Here is a 20,639-nt window from a genome sequence, read left to right on the forward strand (position 1 = left end):
AACGATCCTCTATTCAATAAAACATTTATTGGAAGGCCAAATCAGAATGAAAAAGCTCCCCAATAAATTTTCCTAGACGTGAATTTATCAGCTCTGAATTAAATAATATAAAATGTTTCATGAGTCTTGATTTATGTATGTGATGTAGTACTGAATTGTGAATGTAAACAGAACTGTCTCATCTTGAAATCAGCTAGAAATTTCCTGTAGTGGTTTAGTTTCATGAACTATTAGTGAACTATCCCTCAGAAAAATAAAAATAGTTCCTTTAATAGAATCGCTAATAGAATTATAAATTATTGTTAATCACTATTTTATTGTTATCGTGCACTAAGGACGCTAAAAGTTATTTAAATATTCAATGAGCTTCTAGTCGAGGACCAACATTTATAGATAGATTTCTGTAATATGAACATTTTTTTACTGTTAGTGAAGCCTTGTGTAACGTTTTATTTTATGAGATGTAAACTGTTGTTTTCTTATTTCCTTTTTACGTTCTGAATAATATCGGACTTTCGATTAATTTGTGGTAAGTTTCGTATATTGGCTCCTAATGTGAATGGGACGTTTTGTTTTGTTGATTATTGAGTTGGCCTCTTCAGATTTGAATATTGTTGATATCTATTTTGTTTATTTCGTTATTTAGGTAATCATTGCTTTCCTTATCTATGAAACCGGGTAGAGCTATGTTGCATTCTTTATTCAGTACCTTGTTAGTAGCATGTTTGTCCATTGAAACATTGAGTGTTTCCTGCATTTGCATCCTTGGATAGAATACAGTTTCTCCTTTGGTGGACAGCTTTCAAGATAGATTTTTCATCTGTTTATTTGTAATCATTGTAATATTCCATCTCATTTCTTTCTCCCCTACTGCCTACTTGAATTAAACGACTGATGTTCTTGCAATTTTTCATTTATAAAATTGAAAACTGAACAGTGCATGAAGTATTAAATCAATCTTATTTTGCGTTCAAACACAATAATGTGTATGCAAAATTATTTTTCCATTTTCAACTTCATTACGTGTGAAATCGTTCAATTCCTAAACATTACTGAAAGCGAAAAGTTTAGCATGTAAAAATTATTTCAATTGAATTTGAAGGGACAAATCTAGTTTGAAATTTCAATTTATACATTGAAAATTTTTGCTGTCATGGAAGTTGTTGTATTATACGTTGATAAATTTTCCATTTGAGAATTTAAATACTGTAGCTATACTTCTTTAAATATTCTATAAATGTGTATTGCATGAATTCCATTTCTTGAGTATGAGTGTATTCAGTCTTTTGCCCTACAAAAGTAAAGTTTTAGTAGTTAGATTTTCTAATACTTCTGGTTATTGGTTCTCAACCCTTCATCCATTTATACTATTGTTATATAACTAGAAACGTCAGATATAACAATGTCAGATGATGATAATCATATTAGATATAACAATGATGGATGGCCAATGTATTGTTTTTGGTAAGCTTTCCGGTTAATTTACCGGTCAATTGCTAAATTGAAAAAAAATAATTTATCTATTGATTCATCCAGACAAATTCAATACTGTAACTGTTTAATTTGGACTACTATTTTATGGACTAATTATTAAAATTCCTTGTTTTTCAAGTGTTGAAATCAATAACAAAGGTGTAGCAATAAATATTCCATTTTTGAGATACTTCAAGCATGACTAAGACATTGCATTATTTCCAGTGGACAGTTAAACTTCTTTACTGTTTTACCTAGTTTTGTTCAACAAGGAACCATGAACATTTAAAAATGTTTTTGTATTTTTATAATTTTTCCAGTGGACATAGCTATCCTCAAAATTGATCTTCAATATTTCACGCAATCTTGGAAGCTTTCAATTCGTCCTTAAAAATTTCTGTCATTAAGATAGTTGCAAATTAAGATACTTGCAAATTTTTGAAATACAATTCTCCTTAGATTTTTATGTGTAATTCCATTTAATCGATGACAAATGTGGAGTCTCTATATCCGAATCTGTTGTACATTAATATTGTAATTACCCGATTGGAAATATATATTTGCATTCAAGCATTTTATGTGCAGCATGTTTGTACTCGTCATTCAGGAACGATGCATGTACATAATTGCTTAGAACTCCCCCTTTCTCAAGTATTGCTTTAAAAAATTTGCTAGTTGATACTATAGTTATTATTATTCTATTCGTTTTACAAAATAATGTTTTGGTTTTCATTATCGTATTACTAGTATAATATTTAAATAATTTTAAACTACAGTTAGTTCCTCTTCAAATTTACTATGATTCTTGCATATTTCACTAGGTATTATCATAGAGAAATATCCCATGGTAGATATCCCATGGTATAGGGCGTTTATGTCGCAACTTTTACTGTTATCTCAAGCTGATAGTCCACGTAGCTCTTTCCTGTGAAGCTTTATGACGCTGGTAGTCTCTCATATTGTGCCGTTCATACACTCTTACCCGGTCAAAACAGTAATAATCGACAATAATCGGCTTGAGATAACAGTAAAAGTTGCGACATAAATACCCTATACCATGGGATATCTACTTACGCTATTGCTTCTCTATGGTATTATTCTGTTTTGATAATTTGGTCAATTTAGTCTTTCCATGAAAACAATTGACATCAATTGTGAGGCTTAACCCTACAGAGACACACTTACTTTATGCTAACACAGTAGACACACTGGGGTGTTGAACACCCCAATTTAATTTTGTTTTTTCTTTGAAAGATATGAAAAAAATACTTCATCATTTCTTAATCATTTTTGTTCCAAGTGCATACAAAAATCAAAAGTAAAGCACTGCTTATCAATATTTATACTAATTTTAGAAGTACCATGTTCCGCCTAAGTGTTGGAGCTCCTAATCCGGTTTGAACGAATGGCTTGATCATTGCCAACGACAACTTCATCAAAACTCACGTCTCTTCATTTTATTGTTTTGAATCTCAAGTTGTAGAGAATCATAGCATTTATTCCAATCTGATCCATCATCCCATACCACATTCGTAGTGACAATACAAGTAAATCTTTGTAATAAAAGTGTTTGATAAAAGTCCTACGTAGAATACACTCTGGGGTGTTAGACACCCCAAATGAAGAACAAGATGATCTGGTGACCTTGTAGAATGCTATTACTGACTGGAAGTGGTGGAGAGTAGTTGACAATACTACAAACCTAATTTAGACTGGGCATAAATTCCCATATGTTTGATATTGTCAACTTCAGAACAGAAAAAAATCCCTGGGGTGTGAAACACCCCAGTGTGTCTCTTTAGGATTAGTTAGCATTTACATCTTAATAGACAAAAACAAAATATACCTAGTGAACAATCCTTGTATATGAACTTACAAGTATGCTCAAGGTTGTTTCCTATATTATGAATAGTTTCTGCAAGGAAATTAATTCACATAATAAATAGCATTTATGATTATGAATTCATAATCATGCTCCTGCAAAATAATCATTGCTGATTCCAATCTCTACCCCTTCAACTGGTATTTTTATTTATAATGAAATAATATTACAAAATAGTTTTTAAATAATTTTTTCCTGTGTGGAACAGTTATGATTCACGAACCGGCAGTGCTGATAGAAGGCGTGCTATTCAGAGCGCGGTACCTGGGATCGACTCAGCTGGTCTGCGAAGGTCAGCCAACCAAATCGACGCGGATGCTGCAAGCCGAGGAGGCCGTCTCCAGAATCAAGGTCAGACCCAAGGTCATTCATCATAGTAGCCAATCAGATTGCACTTGACCCTCCCTCAGACTTGAAGCTTGAACACGTTTTAAATCATAGTGAATTGAGTGAGCTATACCTGCCGTTTTCTCGTTAGCCCCCTACTTGCAAGTGCATTTACTAGCTTATCTACATGTTCATGGCGAATATAAACAGAATTTACAACCTTAAGCCTGGTTTTCATTAGTAGAGTTAGTAGTCGAGTAACTGGCTTACTAACTCTACTCTACTCTACTTAGTCGAGTCACTGTTTTCACTACAATTGAGAATAGTAGGTAAAGTTGTAAGCAAGATGTGCCTTCACCAATTATGTAAGGAGGGAAAAAACTATTATAACAAAAGAGAACAGAATAACTAGAACATTAATGAGTCTTTAACATATTCACATTTAAACAAAACAAGATTAATTTTGTTATAAAAAACATTATTCATATGAATTTAATGGGGAAAACACTCGCTAATGATGATTCAATCTTTGTAGTTATGAAAATTTAAAACAATGGTCTCATCCAGAACTTTTTTAATTTTAAAACTCTAAAATTCTGATCAATATGAGATAAATATAATTATGATTCATATATATATATAAGAATATATATATATATATATATATATATATATATATATATATATATATATAATCATATATTATATGTCCCATATGACCAGGTGACAAAGTGTGTTGTCTAGTGAACAGAACTAACCTTAAAATGCCAATATCAAATCAAATCAAATTTTATTCACAATTTCAAAAAAAAACAATTTAGGGTCCTGCCAAACCTGTAGGTTTTTCGGCGGGTGCCCAATCACAAAAACAATATTAAGAACATAATTAGGTAAGTTTACTAGGAATTTTTTTGACATTCGAAGTTCGAAATAAATAAAGAAAAAGACAATATGTAATGTAATAAAAACAGGAAAGTATAAACTAAAAAATAACTTTACAAAGTTTGTTGAATAAGAAAAATCAACTGAAAAGTATGAAAAAGAAGAAGAAAAATAGAAAGAAGGATTGTTTCACACTATCTTGATAAAACATTTCATCGCTGAGGCAGGCGGCAGTGTCAACAATGAGAAAAATAGAATTTCAGCCAGCCAGAACTTAGAAATAATATAAAAACTCGCTGGTAATTGTGTAGCCAAATAATAGTAACAATAATAATAATATATATTATAGATAATCTAAGTATATAATAAATTATAAGTTGTGTGTTCACATTAATATTAAGATACATCATTATGTATTATCAATACATTTTAATAAATTAACACTACTTGAACATTCATTTATTTATTCGTGGACAGAATCACAAATCATATAAATATGATTAGGAAGGAATAACAGGCTTGGCCCAAATCTATTTCATTCCCAAATTTTGATAAATTAATAAAATGTCCAAAAATAGGTTATGTTTCTACTATTTATTAACAATTTCTAATAAATTAATACTTTATAATAAATAACAATACTTCTTAAACTTGATAGCCTACGGCACAACTCTACTCTACTAGCTCGAGACTGTTTTCATTAGCATAGTAGTGGTATAGTGAGGTCCACGTTATAATGGCAGTGTTTGATTAGCAATGGTATTGCTATCCTTGTCTATCATTCAACAAAGCGGATAGCGCTATCTCTTTCTCGCTTTGCTCTGTTGCCAGATCGTCTCTTAACAATGTAAAATTAATAATTAATTAACAAAATACTTCATTTTAATTATGAAATTATTGAAAAATATAATTTATTGCTTAATAAAATAATATTGATTATTTTAAACGAGAATGGACAGATAATATTACATCAATAAACCTGTATCAGCTACCGTCTATAGAAGGCATTGACAAGACTGAGGATCGGCAATGTTGTTCTGCTATCTTTCTGCCATTATAACGTGGACCTCACTATAGAGTAGAGTGAGAAGCGGTGGTGGGGGAAGGCAAGTGGTAGAGTACTATCCCACGGTGCTATACCACTCTACTCTACCATGAACGTTTTCATTGGGAGAGCTCACAAGATAGTTAGTACTTGCCCAGGGCAACTCTACCACTAACTCTACAAATGAAAACCAGGCTTTATTCAAATCTATTTGTTCGATTTATGCACGTCAACATTTGCTGAAAGTCAATCGTTTGTCAACTCAAGTTAACTAGTTGTCTCCTAATTTTTCTCAAATCACCATCAACATCTTTTGAAATTCAGTCAAAATTATGTGTTACAACCATCAAGTAATGAAATAACTTATAGTTGAATAAGGGAGGAACTGAAGAGAAGCAATTCATAAAATTCATCACAAACATGAGTAATTCAAAATGTCATTTCGCAGCGCAAAGAAGTTTGGACCAAACGTCACATTTTAATAAATTGACATTGTAAAAGATTCAGTAATAATATTCATATTGAAATTAATTTATTCCAACATCATATTATTAATAATATACCAACCAATTATCAAATATTATTTTCAGATGTCTGATAGTGTGAAAAATATGTACAGATAAACGAAACATTTTATAATTGTCACAGTCGGCTTTAAAATACATTTACATTTGTACAGCAGTGTGAGCCATTAAAAAATAATTTCATTAAATTGGAGACACTCATTCTTGTGGTTGATTGGAACATTTCAATGTTTTCTTGTTTGTCGAAATTGTGGAGTGTGTACTCTCTCTTATTGGCTTTCGTTTTTTTTTATCGATAGTCACTGGTGTTATGATCGTTACAGTGTAATATATCATTTACTGGTGAAGTCATAGATGCATAATAACTTTTTGAACAACTAATTATAATTTTAAATTTGGATGAACTGACTCAGTCTCAACCATCTTATATTTATGTCCTATCATAGAGAAACATTAGCGTAAGTAGATATCCCATGTTATAGGGAATTTATGTCGCAACTTTTACTGTTATCTCAAGCCGATAACTGTCGATTATTGTGAATTTTTACTGTTTTGTTGGGGTGAGAGTGTATGAACGGCACAATTTGAGAGACTACCAGCGTCACACAGCTGCATAGGAAAGAACTAAGTGAACTATCGGCTTGGGATAACAGTAAAAGTTGCGACATAAACGCCCTATACCATGGGATATCTACTCGTGCTATCGTTTCTCTATGGTCCTATTCTATAATATATCATATTGAAAATCACAAAGGGAATCTTTATCAGGCGAATGTAATACAATCCTAATATCTCAATAAAGTACTGTTGATGAAGTGGATAGAAGAGGAATCATACGCCACAAAGAAGCATTAATATGAAATGAACTTGAATTGGAAAATAGAAATTGCATTCAACTATTATTTGAAATTATGAAATTTTTCATGAGCGTATTAATTGCCAGATACAAAAATATGAGTTGTTCATTACAAGCATTAAATTTGAAACCTCTTTATTCCTTTTTTTAGAATCACTTTCATAATAATCTACTTATTCTTATGCTCTTCCTATTTTTGATTGTCCTTCACAATTATTATTTGTATCTCAAGCATGTAAATGGTATTCTTCTTAATAGACTATTTCATAGTTTTAAAGGCTCGTCCAAAAGAACTCTCAAGGTGTGGATTAATAAAATATTTATTTTTGCTAGATGAGCTACAATATTTCTTCTGTCTTGATACAATCCATAACTTACTATTAAAAAAAAAATAATTATCTGCTACAAATTCTTGGTCTGAGTGAATTATAGCATATCCATCTCTAATACAAGGCCCCGGCCTACGATATTGCAACGTCGCAGTGTAGGCCTAGAATCTAATACATGGTTGGTGAAAATATTAAAAAAATACCAGCTGATTTTTTTCAACAATCATGTATTAAGGTGCGTACAGATATACGCGCCGCGAACATGAGCAATTCACTTTTAATCAGCTGATTATATCTGTATTTTTACAGAAACGGTAAGATACAGATATAAAAAGCTTGGCATCAGCTGATTAAAAGTGAATTGCTCATGTTTGCGGCGCGTAAATCTGTACGCACCTTTAGATTCTAGGCCTACGCTGCGACGTTGCAATATCGTAGGCCGGGGCCTTGTATTAGAGGTGGCTATGATTATAGAATTTAACTTGGAAAGTTTTGGATGAAGATATTTTTTGAAGTTTTTTAAAAAGTCTTAAATTTTTTAAGAGACTGATTGTGATCTTTCTATTGTTTTACAAAATGTTGTGAGTGTTGAAATTTTATATTCAGACTCATGGTTGTTGATAATGGCATCTGTTATTGTTATTCGTGTTCCTTTTTTTGTGTAACGAATGTGTACATAATATAAATGTTTGTAAGTATAGCCTTCATCAAGCTTTTTTAAAAATCGCGGAGACTTTTCTGTAGTTGCTTGTTTTGGTGTTAGCGTTTACTGTCAGGTGTGGAGTACATAGATGTTGGTCTTCAACGTGGAGTTTGCTTTTTTATCTCGGAAAATGTTATCCAATGCACGTGAACTAGCACTCACACACATACAAACATGTGTACTATTTAAGTATAAGATCACAGATACCAACACAGACACACCTCTCTGGCACCAACCATTGAAGTCTTGTCCCGTTAAATGGAGATTTAGTGTTTTGTTGACTAGATTTCAGCTTGATCGAATTGACGTCGGTTCTGGTGAAAGCAGCATTCAACTGATTTTGCTTCAAACCCCTGTAGATGACCCAACTGCATCCAAACTTGGACTGTGCATTCTCTACTGATTATGCTAGCGGAGCATGATGTTTTTACTAATGACCCTTTTCAACTTATCGGGAAATTAGCTGCCGAAAAAGTAATTGCGAATATGTTGTAAATAAAATATGCTTGCTCGTTAAATGATTGTTTACAAAAATTCAGTGCACCTACCATATTAGCCAATACATATATTATGTACTTCTATTTCTTTTGCACCAATCTTATTTACAATAATTAATCACCTGCACAAATACTTGCACTGCAATTTATACTTATTCATTCATGTTGGTGAGATGTAACTAACACTCTTATTTAACTTAGTGGATTTGTCCTTAATTTCGTCAAGATTTATTTTGGAATCATTATAATTGTCCTGAAAAATTATTATTACAGTGCTAATCTTCTAAAAATATTACCGCTCTCTCTCTCTCTATAATACTAATTGAAATACTCCTAGCATATTAACCCTCTCTCACTCTTCAATCTCTATCAATAAACATAATTTCTCTATCAATAAATAATTTCTCTTCAATCTCTATCAATAAACATAATTTCTCTATCATCAATGAGGTAGATCAATAATTGATGAACTCCTATAAAATCCTACATTTTGCTCTTAATTTTTCTCGATTGTTAATTGAACGAGGTTCAATTACTGTAATTAAATGCATTTTTATCGCTCCTATTTTACACAAAATTCAATCGCGCCTCCCTTGAATTTTCACTGTATTCAAGAAATCCTGCTATAATAATATTTCAGGAGAATATATAAATCTAATTGATTTAACATGATTAATGCACTATATCAGTCACAGTGTGATAGACTGTGGAAGCCATTTTATAAAATAGCTCATCTCTAAACCTCAACAAAATTAATAAATATCAGTCTCAATGTTATATAGTAACAAGTATAGAATATTATTTCGGCCTGACATGATTGAAGTAAGCTCTATCAAATCAGCTATTTCTAATCTCTCAAACTTGTAATGTAACTTCTTTTTTTCTACTAGCTTTTTAAAAATGCAAACAAAGTACAAGATTCAAGACATTCAATCAGATATCCTACATTGGTTTCAACCATTGTTCATGATAATCTTTCCCTTGTAAGGATTCCAGTCAAAACTACGAATCAAATCTATCAATCAATATTTTTTCTAAATAAATCCTCCGTTACTGTTAGTAATCTGATTATTTTCTAGCATTTGATATGCAGACTTTCCTTTTAATCTGGTTGCAAAAGAGATGAGCAAATCAACTGTTAACCTTCCTAAAATAACCATTAATTGCAAATAATTTTAGTTTTTGATTTTCACTCATAGAAGCATCGAATTCCTGACTGAACAATAAACCATCCCCGTCTCTGAGCATTGGGCACTGATTTAAGGCTTCTGTAGTTGACTGTTAGCAAAAATAACACGAATACCGTAGGCCTACTCGAACTAACTTACTCAATAAACTGCAATTGCTCATCAGTAATAATACTTTCACTGATAATAAACATTTTCACACAAGCGTGCAAAAGCATTTGACAGCAAGATTCATCCTTTCACTATTAGTTTATCTTCCATTAAGATTGGACAGATATGTTATTTAGTAAAACACTATTGTTTGCACTTTCACTACAACTTCAAAAGTAGAATCATTTTACGAGCAAGTTTACTAGGTTATTACTTTTTAACGTTCCCAATTATGGTGATACTAGCTTATAGTAATTCAAAATATGTTAACAATTGGATTCCATTCATTCAAACTAACTAACAAACTCTATTTAATTCATATAAATGTTTGAATGCTAGTAAACAGGTTTTGTTGGTTAATTTTCATGTGGAGAACTAATAAGCATAACCAAGAAAACTAACTACGGAAAACTAACTAATTAACTCAAATATTAAGATGACGTAATGAATATTAAACTTATCAATGTGAGAATGCGCAGTATATAATCAACTCCTCAATGGAATTTTTAATCTAAAATTAGAAAGTTTCGAAACTAAGAATTTTGAAGGTTGAGAAACTGAATAGAAAACAAAAATATTACACTCAAATCACTTTATCATCAACTCTTTAATTTCTAATCCACAATTTCAATAAAACATTAGTAACTTTTATATTTACTCTGCAGCATTGATTAAAATTGATTCTGATGCACAAGCCAAAATCGGGTGAAATCGAAATTCTTTACGATCTGTAGAGTAAACTCTCAGACTTTAGAGTCTGTAGAGTAAACTCTGAAGAGTTAATCAGAGATTGACAATGGTGTAATAACCGAAACCGGTCTTTCTAAGTATCAATCAATGATTACCTACCTCTCCTCGAATTGAATTATTCATATTCTACTAGCAGAATCTACTTATATAAAATTTGAATAAAAAATTCAAAAGTTCTCTCAAATTCTATCAGACTCTCTTATCTACTAGCAGCCACTATTTCTGCTCACAAAACCCTAAATTTTCAATAAGTATTGTGGATCATAATTTAATTTTATTAGAAGCAATATTTATAATAAATAAAATTGATCTTTCCATCAGTTGGTGCTGCTTTCGCCATGGTTATTCAGAAAATTGTGAACTAGTCCAAGCAACCCAGACTGTGTAGCAACAGGTATAGAATCTTGTATTTTTCAGTTGCAGACAGAAAAGTTGTTCCACCTCGCCGTATAACCAAGTATCCCCAAGACAATTTTCAGGTTTGATCTGAACCAAACCTTCATAGGTTAGCTCATTTTAGCTAAGTACATACAATACAATACAATAAGTACATTATCAAATTATAGGGAGAGGAAAAATAAGGTAATCTTGTGCTATTCCTCTTCCAAATTTAAATAACAAATAGTCCGAAATAGATTGTCTTGTAGTTCTTCAAATCACAAAATTTTCCGTCCTCAAAGTAGATTTTCAAATTGAGATGCTTCAAAACATAGGCAGCCACAGAACTAATCAATCATTTCATACTTTAAATTCTCACTTTTAATTTCGAAAAATACAGGATTTTTTAGTTTCAAAAATATACTTCAACATATACCACTTAAAAGTATACTTTTGTATAATTTCCAATTTCCAAAGATCAAAGTATAAAAATACCGTACGAGAAACACACTGAACTACTGGGATACCAAACCTGGAATTTTCACTTTTCTCTTCGAAGAATATAGTGTTTTCGAATTAATTGAGGCTCAAAGGTGTTCAAAGCTGAAGTAACACTAATAAATCACGACTTCATTCTTCAAAATGCATCTTTTCACATTGAGAAATAAGGTAATTTTGAATGAATCGACATTTCTTTGTATGCGAAGCCAATAAACACACTAGGGTCCGGGTCACGTAGTAAATGTAATCGATCATTAAGCTGGATTCGCACTTATGAGTATAAGTGGAAGTGACAGGCACAGTCAAAATAGAAATTTACCCTGAGTTCTAATTATTATTTCTACACAGCTCTTCCGAATGAACCTAGGAGTATGAATGATCCTATTAGAACTAATGAGAATAATATTCTTAATGTACCGGTGACGTTCAATGTCACTCATATGAGGAAATTCAGCTTAATGCTGTGCAAAAGATAAAAATAAACTTTCTACTGCATTCAAAGTAAAAATTAAAATTAAAAAATCTTTATCTTAAAAAAACACAAAAATAAAAATTTTAGATTCAAAATATTATTAATCCCCCTATTAATTACTCTTATTATCGGAAGATTAAGAGGATTAAATCAATTAAATTATAAAAAAATAATAGCATACTCATCAATTTTCAATTGACCTTGGATATCCACAGACCTTCTAATATTTTTCAAATAATATTTTGATATCTTTCAAAGTTTTTCGATCTGTATATTATCAAGCTATCAAAAAGAAAATGTTTTCTCAGGAAAACATTTTTTTCCCATCATTACTTTTTGAGTTATGAGCACCTTAAGTTTAAATTTTTGGGACAGAACATTTCAAATTCGGTAAGAGATTAATCAATGAAATTTAGAGGATAAATTCTCCGTAGTATTGTTGATTGAATAAAACAAATATTTTCGAAAATATCAATTTTTGAGAAAGTTATTCAATTTACCAAAAATAACTCCACTAAAAGTTATTTTAGTAAGTCACTTTAGTTAAGTCAGTTTTAGTAAATCCAATAACTTTCTCAAAAATCGATATTCTCGATTTTTTTTGTTCTATTCAATCAATGATACCATGGAGAATTTATCCTTTAAATTTCATTGATTTATATCGTACCGAATTTGAAATGTTCTGTCCCAAAAATTTAAACTTTAGGCGCTCATATCTCGAAAAGTAATGCTCGAAAAAAATGTTTTCCTGAGAAAACTATTTCATTTTGATAGCTTGATGATATACAAATCGAAAAACTTTGAAAAATATCAGCAGTGGAAAGTTTATTTTTAGCCTTTGCACAGCCTTAGTTGGTTAAAGTATTAGCTTTATTCCGCATGTTGGCCCAGAAGGTTGTGATGACCAGCGTCAGCCTAGATGTGGACTATGCATTACCAGGTTGGGCCAATATGTTAACTAGGCATTAAAGATTAAAAAGTTCAGCTTGGAATCAATCAGTTAAAGTATGAGTAGGCCTTTGAATCACTTGGTTAAATTTCGAGAAGGTTACATTTTAGGTAAAATTCGACTAATTGACAAATCGACAAATAACTATCAGTTAAGGTAGGAGTAGGCCTTTGAATCACTTGGTTAAATTTCGAGTAGGCTTACATTTTAGGTAAAATTCGACTAATTGACAAATCGACAAATAACTATCAGTTAAGGTAGGAGTAGGCCTTTGAATCACTTGGTTAAATTTCGAGTAGGCTTACATTTTAGTTAAAAAATCAACTAATTGACAAATCGACAAATAACTATCAGTTAAGGTATGAGTAGGCCTTTGAATCACTTGGTTAAATTTCGAGTAGGCTTACATTTTAGGTAAAATTCGACTAATTGACAAATCGACAAATAACTATCAGTTAAGGTAGGAGTAGGCCTTTGAATCACTTGGTTAAATTTGAGTAGACCAGCCTTTAGTGAGCCTATATTTCGAGTAGTCCTGTATTTTAGGTTAACGGTGGTTATCAATTGATATGCTCATCAGTACTGCAACCAAGTGAAAGGACAAGAGTGAGGTTGGTGCTATGTGCGAGTGTGTGTGTGTGTGTTGTGTAACAGGTGAGCCAACATCACGCCGGCTGCGAACTGGCCAACACGCATGCGCTAGAAGCGTCAGATACGGCCACCGACGTGTCGGACGTGGAAGTCGGACCGGGTGTCGGACGACTCGGACCCGGATCGCTGTTCCGACTCCGATTTCTCGGATCGGTTGCCGTCGACGAGGAGGAAGAGCACACCTTGTCCACTAAACGGCGCATGAAGAAGGCTATGGTCGAAGAGGCTGTGCTTAAGATAAAGGTCCTTCTTTCTAAACACACATTGCCACACGTCTTTATACTACCTGGATATACTGTGTTATACACACAGTGCTCATATACTATACTATCGATATACTTCTTTCAAAGCATCAACCATTATGAACTCCATTGTCATAGAACATTCAAGTTAGGTTAGGTTAGGTTAGGTTAGGTTCTACAACCCAACCTCTATGTACTCCATCACCACACGCATATAACACATACTTCATTAAAAAGTTTGAAGTTTTTTCCCACTTTTTAGACTAAAAGTCGTCATGAATGAATTCCTGTTGAGGCTATTCAGACACAAGCTCTACTATTCGATTTTCTTGAGTTTTCACAATAGTTTAACTATTGGATATACCTTAGACCAGTTATAGAATAGACACAGCCCATTGTATATTCATACTGAAAGTCGATGAAGCCAAGATCTACTGCCAAATCCACCCATCTTGACGTCACAACAGTGACGTCACGCATCGTATAGAAATTATAGAAAACTTTTTTGAGATTGTTGTGTAAGTACCTATTCTGTGGTGTAAGTGTTTGTGGTGTTTAACTCACATTGTTTTTAAACAATGCATTGTTGTTGAACATAGCAGATTGTTATTTATTTATGTAATTATTATTTATGAAAATGGTTATCTCCTGCGCAGCATATAATTGCACTGAAATTTTTAGGAAAAAAAGTGGAATATCTTTTCATGCATAAGTTGAAATTTATACACATAAATATTGTAAGTTGTAACTGTAATATTATCCTTCGTTATGATGTAAGTGAACTCATTGCAGCGTGACAATAAATTAGTTTTGTAGGCTACCGTACCTTATTATTTCCAAACACATTATAACTTTGAAGCCGATATCACATAACACATTATAACTTAACCGATATCGTTTTTGTCCGTAGCTAGAAATAACCTAAAAACACCATGAATCTGAAATAGACACAATATGGAAGTTTTCCATACGATTCGTGACGTCACTGTTGTGACGTCAAGATGGGTGGATTTGGCAGTAGATGTTGGCTTCAGAGGCTAGACTTTCCAGCGTATCTATTCTATAACTGGTCTAAGGGATATACTGAACTATCTATATGTTTCAAAACATCAACCACTTTGTTATCCATTGTCACAGAACATTCAAGTCAGTTTTGTTATCAATAAAACACCCGAACTCAGCGCAATTCATTGCTACAAATCTATTTTACTTTCTGTTTTGTTTTGAAATCTGTTTTACTTTGAATGGTCCTTCTTTCAAATCACTCAACATCTGTGTATTCCATTGCCACACGTCTTTATACTATTTATTTATTCAATCATTCAGAATTACACAACTTACAGAAAAGTAACACAGGCTAACTTACGCCCAAAACGGTTCCAATTCTAATTTTTAAAACAGTCCAAATGTAGCTAGAGGCTATGTGTCACTTCAAAATTCTTCAATTACACACTCAATTTACAATCCATAAACACGAACATCATTTTTAAATTAAAAAATACTTCTAAATTGACTTAAATTAATTACAAATAATTGGAGAAAAATACTTCTAAATTGAATTAAATTAATTACAAATAATTGGAAAATTCCAAACTACCGGGATATAGGACTAAACTATTGATATACTTCATTATAAAGTTTGAAGTTTGTTTCTCACCTTTATAGAAACAGTCATCATGAATGAATTTCTGTTAAGCCTATTGAGGCACAAGCTCTACTATTCGATTTTAATGAGTTTTCACATTTAAAAACACGGCATTTGTGGACAACGAATGCGCTTTAAGGATTACTTGCACTACCGCTATACTTTGACCCTTCAATAAAGGAGTAATTAACAATCATTCAATATTTCACTTATGGTGTAGTTGAAAAGTTGATATTGTGGTAATTATTCATATTGAATGAAAAAGACTAAGAAATTGGGCAAAAAACCACAGATTTATTGATACTTAGATAGACCGGTTTCGGTTTTTACACCATTGTCAATCTCTGATAAACATGTTTATAACCATTGTTATAATCATGATAACCATTGTTTATCAGAGATTGACAATGGTGTAATAACCGAAACGGGTCTTTCTAAGTATCAATAAATCTGCGGTTTTTGACAATTTCTTAGTCTTTTTCATTCAACATTCAATATTTGATTGTGTTAAAAAGATCAACCACTATGTACTCCATTGTTACTGAACTTTCAAGTCAGTTTTGCTGTCGATAATCTAAATTTCGCTTTTTCGTTTTAACATCAATGAACCAAAATTAGATTGAATTTTGTCAATAAGATATTTCTTGTAAAAATTTAAAATATGTTTTTCTTCTCATAAGAATTCCATCATAACAAATACCAAATTAAGCATGAACTACCATCCGTCAAAAATAGTCATTTTTTGGTATGTGTTTATTGTTGATTGCTATGAATTCGATTTTTCATGATGCAGTACAGTTTACTTTATTGATTTTTTCTACTCTGAAATGATTGTAAATTGAAATATAAACTGTAAAAATATATACTATATAGATTGAACCTTGTCTTAGTTGAGCTATTGATTTTCTGAGCTCATTGATTATAGTTTTTGTAGAAAACTTGAATCTTTCCATCAGAATACCGTTGAAACTTATATCACGCATGAGTTATGCTAGTAGATTTCCGTGTTGCATTAAAATTTCTTCTTCACTTTGAAACGATCGATAATTGTAAACCAATGGAAAATTCATTTGTAAAAATGAGATACTCGTAAATAGGTATTCTCCTAGTTCAGTAATTCCTTTTAGATTTCATTGATACAAATGCTAGTATTTTTTGGCTATTAAAAAGAACGACTAGCAGTCAAATTTTCCAATAAATTAATTTATCCACTCACTGTGACAACGAGATCTTTTGGCAGGTCCGCCATCTTCCTGGTTGTCAACTGATTTATTGGAAAAAATTAACTACTACTCGTTCTTTTTAATAGCAAAAAAGTTATTCATTAATAAGCAGTTCGTGATGGAAAACAACACTGAAGAATGCTAGTAATTATTAAAACACTATAAATCTCTGCTAGTGTATACTTATTCGTTCGTTATTTTCTTGAGTAAAACAATTTCCTTATTACAAAAATTATAAATTTTCATTAGTGTCATTAGATTAGTACTTCAATTCAAAGTTGTCTATATTAACAAAAATAATAGTTTAGAGTTCTCCACTTGATTTTGAATGTTCTGAAATCTAATTCCATTTTTGTCTAACTGAATGTATTCTTTGGAGCATGATCATATTAACTGTGATTGATTTTCAAGAATGTTTGGTTCAATAACTCCACTGTACTAAAAGTTTGTTTTTACTGTGATGGGCACACGTACAACATTCAAAGCTCTACTCTAAAGCGTTGGTGTTAATGTTATAATCATTGGTTTCTACTACCACAAACATTTTGTACTTTTTACTTTCTGATTTTCAAGCAGACATCTCCACAACTTGCAACGTTTCATTAGAAAAAAAAGTTCTTTATCATCTACATTCGACTTGCTACACATTGCAAAATTTGAATCACCTTATATAAAATGAATTCACGCAAGGGTCTTTACCATTATTTGAAACCACACAATACATTATTTTCTAAATCTGAAACGTTGAATTGGATTCCTCAGTTCAGTAGTCAACAATTCCTGTTATTCAGTAGGCCTATTGTGATAATGATTCCCTAACCCATCATCATCTTTAGAAAGTTTCTTTTGTTATCCATTTATCATTTAATCTATGCAATAATCTTATCACTCTATTCTTGAAATTCTAAACCCCTTCAAAATTGAAATTGAAGTATTTAATATTTCTCCTTACTGTTCATCACTTCATGTTTGTAATTTCATGATGCATATTGATATGTATTTTTTTTATTCTTGCTGCTTGATCCTGTAGGCATTGGTAAGTTGTAATCTGTATAATTTTCTTTGCTTTCCCTATTTCATGTGTGGAGAATCATTCTGCTTTCTATTCTCAAATATAGTACTAATTCCAATCAATCTGCTATGCTCAATATTTTCTGCTTAATTTATAATTCTGCTATGAAATGATCAGTACTGTTTTCATTCACTATTCCATATTTATGCTAGTAGATATCTGATTAATTATCAATTCCTGTATATTATTACATTATTTTGCTAGTACCTAAGTACAGCGAACTAATCGTTTATTATATCTATATTCAACAGTAACTTGGAGGTTTTATAACAACTCCAACCTGAATTTTTCTTTTAGAAACTATTTTGAAATAACTATTTAGTCATAAAAAATTGATAAAAGTCTAGATATTTTTTATTATTATTTATGAAATCATTTAAAATTGAATACTGAATTGATTACAGTATTTAAAAACACCTATATTATTGTCATTTTCTTTAGGGCTACTTTTAATGTAAATAAAAATATAAATCTCAGTACGGTACCCTTTCAAATTATTCTGCCACAACATGTTTCGGACATAAAGCCATTTTCAAGTCATTAAAAATTTCAAGTACTTGAAACATGTTGTGATAAAATAATTTCAAAGGGTACTGAGATTTTTATTTTCACCTATAATATTGCCTGAAATATCCTATTCATTCAAATAATATTCTCTTCACTTGATATTAATCAATAACTATATTAATTTATCTAATAACTCTCATGAATATCATAGTTCAATTAAAAATTTAAATTCTGCTCAGTGGCAAGTGTTACTTCAATGCAGTATTAAAATTACTATTTTCTTTTCTTAAAAACACTTATCCATTGACGTACTTAACCATGGATATTTATTTATTTATACATTGATTGATACAATATCATTCTCAACTATGAATGATTGTGAAAGGAACAACAGGCTCAGGTAGGCCGTCCACTGGAAACGATTTCGTTCGAACTAGCATCGGCCGAAAACTACCGAACTCGTCCGAACGATCCCCCAACAAAGAAAGGAATAGATGCTCGTCCATTGCAATTGCAACACGTTCATACGGCCGGCTCCGGCCGTTCAATTTTTTGATCCGAATTGAATTGGATTTTACGGCTCTATCCGGCCGAACTAGCTAGCCGAGCTGAGACAACAACTAGTGTTCCTAACCTAAAAATTGTTCCACAGTCTTGTTTGTTTTTTGAAGTTTTTCTGTGTCATAAAGATGTTTTACAAGCATTGTTCTATTTCAATGACGGCTGAAAATTCAACACATCATTATACTCTATAATTGTGTCATAGCGTTCATCCTCAAATAACCCTCCTAAGTCATCAAACAATATCATTTCAAGTTTTTAAGATAAAATACTTCTACTTTTGTTGATATTTAGTTAATAAATAAATATTTAATAATGATTTTTGTATGATGATGTGAATAAATACCTGTGAGTTTAAACAGTTATTTTAATGCGTTTGGGAAATTATGAGTTAATCTATTTTGTTTCTAACAACAAAAAAACTAAGAGAAAAACTGAATTTAAGTGGAAAAATGTAGAAACTTCTACTGATGTGGAATTAGAAAGTAAAAGTAATTGTGTTATAATAAATTGATACTGTGATTGTGGAATGTAATAAATAAATAATTAATAATTAGTAGGTACTTTCAAGTAGCAAAATCTTATCAAAATCCATTAGATGGATGAAATCTTTGTAAACACACAAAGAAGAATAATTTCCTCTACTAACTAGCTTGCCATTCCATTTTCTGACAACCAGCCAACTACTGAACTGGACTGACGAAAACAGTTCCAATGGACGACCGTATTCGGCCGAGTTACGAACGAGTTACGATCCAACAGCCGAACGGATCGGTTGAATACGGTTCCAGTGGACGGATACCCGTAAAGCCCAAAACTGTTCCTTCCCCAAATTTAGATAGAAATTGTCCTTCTATGTATGAATATACATCATGTTATGTTTGAAAACATTTCAGTTTCAATAAAGAATAAACTTCGACTTTCCTCATTGATCGAATCAAAAGTGATAAAATTCAGTGCCACACAAACTGTGTTTGTATAAATTCAAAGCACGCAATCATGCAAAACAATCTTCACCTGTTGAAAGGTGATTTTTGTTCCGATTCTGAAGTTTTTGTCATTATTTACCAAATATTTCGCGCTAATTCATCAATTAATGACTATTGTATTTTTTTTAGGCTCCCGAAGGCGAGACACAACCCAGTACAGAAGTGGACCTCTTCATATCAACAGAAAAAATTATGGTCCTGAATACCGATCTCAAGGTGGGTATTATTAGGTTTAATAAGGTTAAATGGTTATTAGGTTTAATGTGTGATTTAAGCTAATATTTTTACATAACCTCTAGACTGTGTATTCCAAATTAAGGTTTGAAGCAGTTTTGGGCGAATGCCTGTTGTTTTTACCTGAATTGTATTTGTAGATGAATGAATAATAAATAAATAATATTAATATTAATCATGAGCAACGTAAATGTTTGTGCATATGAAAATATCTAAGTAGTATGAGATAAAATATTGTACTTTCATCCCTAATGCTTTTACTGACAGCTAAACATGAAAATACTCACATTAGAAATAAGTAGTATTAATTAACTAAATTGATGAGCTTCGAAGATCTTAGCTTTCTAAAGTGTTTTAGATACTATACACCACAATAATATTATTTATTTATTTTCAATGACATAAACTTATAATCATAGAATGATTGGTTATGAAATATACTATTTATTTCATTGGCCTTGTTCCCGTTTCCCCTATAATACTATACTTGAAATATACATTTCATCATACTGATCTCTCCCACTCTTCAAACATCAATCAATCAATCATTAATATTGAATAGTAATAATCTTTCAATTGTATATTTCGGCGTCTCAAATGTCCGGAGATC

At 31.5% G+C, this 20,639-nt stretch overlaps 1 protein-coding gene across 1 annotated transcript in view; it reads left to right on the forward strand.

The window, feature by feature from the left end:
• LOC111049176 (protein lin-10-like) overlaps positions 1 to 20,639 on the forward strand; it is a 106,263-nt gene that overhangs the window by 24,834 nt on the left and 60,790 nt on the right. The window contains 4 exon segments of the mRNA XM_039420256.1: positions 3,564 to 3,706; positions 13,560 to 13,799; positions 17,697 to 17,702; positions 19,925 to 20,011. Coding sequence (XP_039276190.1) covers positions 3,564 to 3,706; positions 13,560 to 13,799; positions 17,697 to 17,702; positions 19,925 to 20,011 — 476 coding nt within the window.

This window comes from Nilaparvata lugens, chromosome 2 (genome assembly GCF_014356525.2).
Source record: "Nilaparvata lugens isolate BPH chromosome 2, ASM1435652v1, whole genome shotgun sequence".
Classification (NCBI taxonomy): Eukaryota; Metazoa; Arthropoda; class Insecta; order Hemiptera; family Delphacidae; genus Nilaparvata; species Nilaparvata lugens.